The sequence below is a fragment of the Olea europaea genome, chromosome 21, assembly GCF_002742605.1.
Source record: "Olea europaea var. sylvestris chromosome 21, O_europaea_v1, whole genome shotgun sequence".
In the NCBI taxonomy this organism is placed as follows: Eukaryota; Viridiplantae; Streptophyta; class Magnoliopsida; order Lamiales; family Oleaceae; genus Olea; species Olea europaea.
The window spans coordinates 5,884,142-5,887,703 of record NC_036257.1 but is presented as its reverse complement, the minus strand read 5'-3'; the positions used below and the strand labels follow the sequence as shown (position 1 = coordinate 5,887,703).

Below are 3,562 nucleotides of genomic sequence, written 5' to 3'. Positions count from 1 at the left end.
TTATGCACTTGCTTTGATAGAAGTTAGGATGGCGTTGTTTTCTTTGAGTTGTTTATGATTGGTTATTTTTATACAATCATTCCCGTATATATCACTGGAGCCCTAACATCTTTGTCTCGTGTCGAAAGCTTTACTCACGTCCAAGTCCGGAATATCGTTGACTGGCAAATAGTCTATAAGTGTTAGAATTTGCTTACGCATGCACAAGTGGAAACGGTATCCGTTGTCCATGTGATTCTAATAGAAAACGAGGTCAACAAGACCCACTATGGCCTTGATGTTTTAATAATAATAATAATAATAATAATAATAATAATAATAACATTTAATTGTTAAAGAAAACTTTTAATTAAACCGTATTATACGTCCTAAATACAAAAGCAGTTGATTTGAAGCGTGACCACAATGTTTGTCCAATGGGCCCATATGATCCGTTAAGATTGGTGTTTGTAGGTCCAAGTTGACATGGACTGCCATTTCATGTTTGCTTTATCAAAATGAATACGACACCAATATTAATTTGGGATAGTTGAAAGTTGAAACATGATCGAGTAAAAGTTAATGTAAATGCCAGCAAAACATATTGAATACATTACATGCCTTCAGCTTTTATAGAAAGATGATGTATTGAACATTATTCAAATAGAATACAGAAGACGGAGTTTGTTAGATGTTTCATTTCTTACTTTCATTCCAATTAATACCAGCAATTTCACTCTTTTTTTTTTTCTTGTTTTCAATTAAAAGATTTATCCAGCCTATTTATATTTGTTTGATTTTTGCCCTATTTATAAGTTTTCTTAATTGCAAAAATACGAAGGGATATTTATTCCTTAATCCTCAATTTATGTTTATTGAGGACACATACTTTTTATTCAATACGTAATTAATAGCAAGCCATTCTATATAGTTTGTATTATCATGGTTATATTGGCAGACTACTTCATTCAAATCTAAATAAATTAGTTGGATCCACCTTCTTCACATTAATTAATATTTTTAAATTATTCTTGAAATACTTAAATCCCTAAACACTTGCTTGTTAGTAGCTCGTTTTCTCTATAATATTGTTCACTCCAATATCCAAATCTCGATAATTGATATGTGCTGCTCTCGGAGATTTTGACACATAACGAGCCATAAAACTGTAAAGCCTCTAGATCCAGTTTATATGCATTTGCTATTCTGCATTCTCAAATGATTGATATGACACGTTATTATCACTTAACATAAAATGAATACCAGTGCTCATAATATATATCCAACGTTCAATATGTATATGTATACATGTATACATATGTAAAATATGTATTTGAAAAGTTATGAGAAGAAATAATACAATGAAGAATACTAGGAATATAATACAATAAAGAATTTAAAATAAGGTAAAGTCCCGATGTAAAAAAGGTAAAACTAATAATATAATATTTGAAATGAAGTAGGAGTGGAAAAGTGCAGAAATGCGAAGGGAAACAAATTGCAACTTGGACTCCTTCGAGATCTCTTTGACAAGTCTACTACCAACTTTCAAATTGAATTTCAACTTAAATTCCCAAAGAAACTTTAATTAGAAATCCCAACTAGACTTCAAATAGAATTCTCAAGTAGTCTTTCTAGTAGAATTCAAGTCTTACCCTAATTCTGACAAATCCCACATTGACACGAATTCCACTACAATGAACAAAATTTCAAAAATTTCTCTAACTGGAGACAAATTCCACTGTAAAGAATAAAACTTAACTCTTCAACAAAAACATCCTCTCCAAAACGAATCCCACAACAGGAAAATTTTTCCACCTCTTCCCCAGAACCTAAGTACGATAAACTCAATAACTGAAAAAATTATCTAAATCCAAGCACTTCTCATCAAGATTATCTTGCTCATCAAAGTTGCTCGAATTCTTCCCACGAGAAACAAAATTACAAATAATTTAATATTTACCAGACAAAGTAGAAACATACCTTGTAATTGAATCAACACAAAATGCTTTTAGAGAATGTTCTTTGCTAAACTTAACATCTTCAACTGTACTAAAGCATAAACAACAAAATCAGCTTCGCCATCCATTTTTGGAGGTCTAATATCTCTTCTGAGTCTATCTCTAACAATTGAATACAAAGACACCATTGGTGATGGTGGTAAAGCAACATTAATCATAACTTTTGAACTTGATTCAGATATATTCTTTAATATGGACCATAAATCAAACCCCAACAGTATTGAACCAAGCTCAAAATCCATTAACTTTTGCTGATTAATATTCAGATATTTTGTGGAACTAAGCAAGACATATAACAAGGACCTTTCTTGTCCCTCAAACCAAGGTCGGCCCTAGCCCAAGGCAAGTAAGGCCACTACTTTGGGCCTCAATTTTAAGGGGCATCTAAAAGAGCCCAAAATCGCCCATCCCTTAAAGAAGGCAAAAAAAGAGAAAAATGAACCATCGCATTCTTCTCCACTTCTCCATTCCATTCCAATCATTATCACCAAAAAAATCTTGAGTTCTTTTTATCACTGACCGAAGAACACGTACTTGATAAACTTGAAGAGAAGCAGAGAACAATACCAATTTGAAAATCCCCAAAAAGTAAAAACTGCCAGTGGCTGCAAAAGTTTCGACGAAATCCAATTACCCAACCATAGGTTCGGCCTCTTCGTCTTCTTCTTATGCTTATGTTGGCCTATCCATGTGTCCAATGCCTGTATGGTTTCTTAATTCTCTGACTGAATGCAAATAATTTACAAACAAGGAGGATTAGGAGAAAACTAGGAGGATGTTTGGTGAAGATTAAAATTAGATTTTTTAGTAGATTGTGATAGAAGTTTTTAAAATGTATGGTTGAAAGATTCTGAGACTCATGAAAGATGTGATTAATATTGATTGTTTGACTTTGACTTTGACTTTGACTTAAATTAAAATCAAATTTTAATCAAAACCAAACATGGACTAGAAATTTGAAATTTCAAAAAAAAAAAATTGAGGGTTGGTTCTGAAATTTCGAGATTCTCGAATATTTTTTAGTGCAATATCATAAGTATGTTTAAGAATCCTGTCTTAATTTCTGTCTGCCGAATCTTATGTGCTGGGATTTATAATTGAGGGTGAGCCACTTGGGCCATTTTGATAGGAAGAGATAGCCAGATAGATGTGGATAAAAAATACTTCGCCATCTCAAGTTAGTGAAAAATTCGGCCTAAGATTAATAAGTTGTTTAGGGTAATATCCCATATCGCAAGAACATAAATAAGATTTGGAATTTTGATATTGTACCTTGGCCAAAATCATCCAGTTTCTTGCATTGATCCATCTGATGTCAACAAAGAACAAAGTTTCTTGCATTGATACATCTAAAAACTCATTTGGGTGAGTTTTAATTTCTGAGCCTCTTTTTAAGTGTCACTATAATATGATTCCAATCCTTGTAGCAGCTTTCTATATTATTTAGGCAACGAGCATGTTTGGTTGGCTTAAAAGTAAGTCAAATTCACTTTTTAAATTACTTCTTTGATAGGACATGATTTTCGAAGTTACCTTTTATACTAACAAACTTACTTTTCTAA

General features: G+C 32.1%; 1 protein-coding gene across 1 annotated transcript in view; it reads right to left on the bottom strand.

The window, feature by feature from the left end:
* The window catches only part of LOC111370037 (berberine bridge enzyme-like 15), a 2,444-nt gene extending 2,213 nt beyond the window's left edge, over positions 1-231 (bottom strand). The window contains exon 1 of the mRNA XM_022991750.1: positions 139-231. Within this exon, the coding sequence (XP_022847518.1) occupies positions 139-231 (93 nt within the window). The remainder of the gene's footprint in view (positions 1-138) is intronic.
* Between the last annotated feature and the right edge of the window lie 3,331 nt (positions 232-3,562).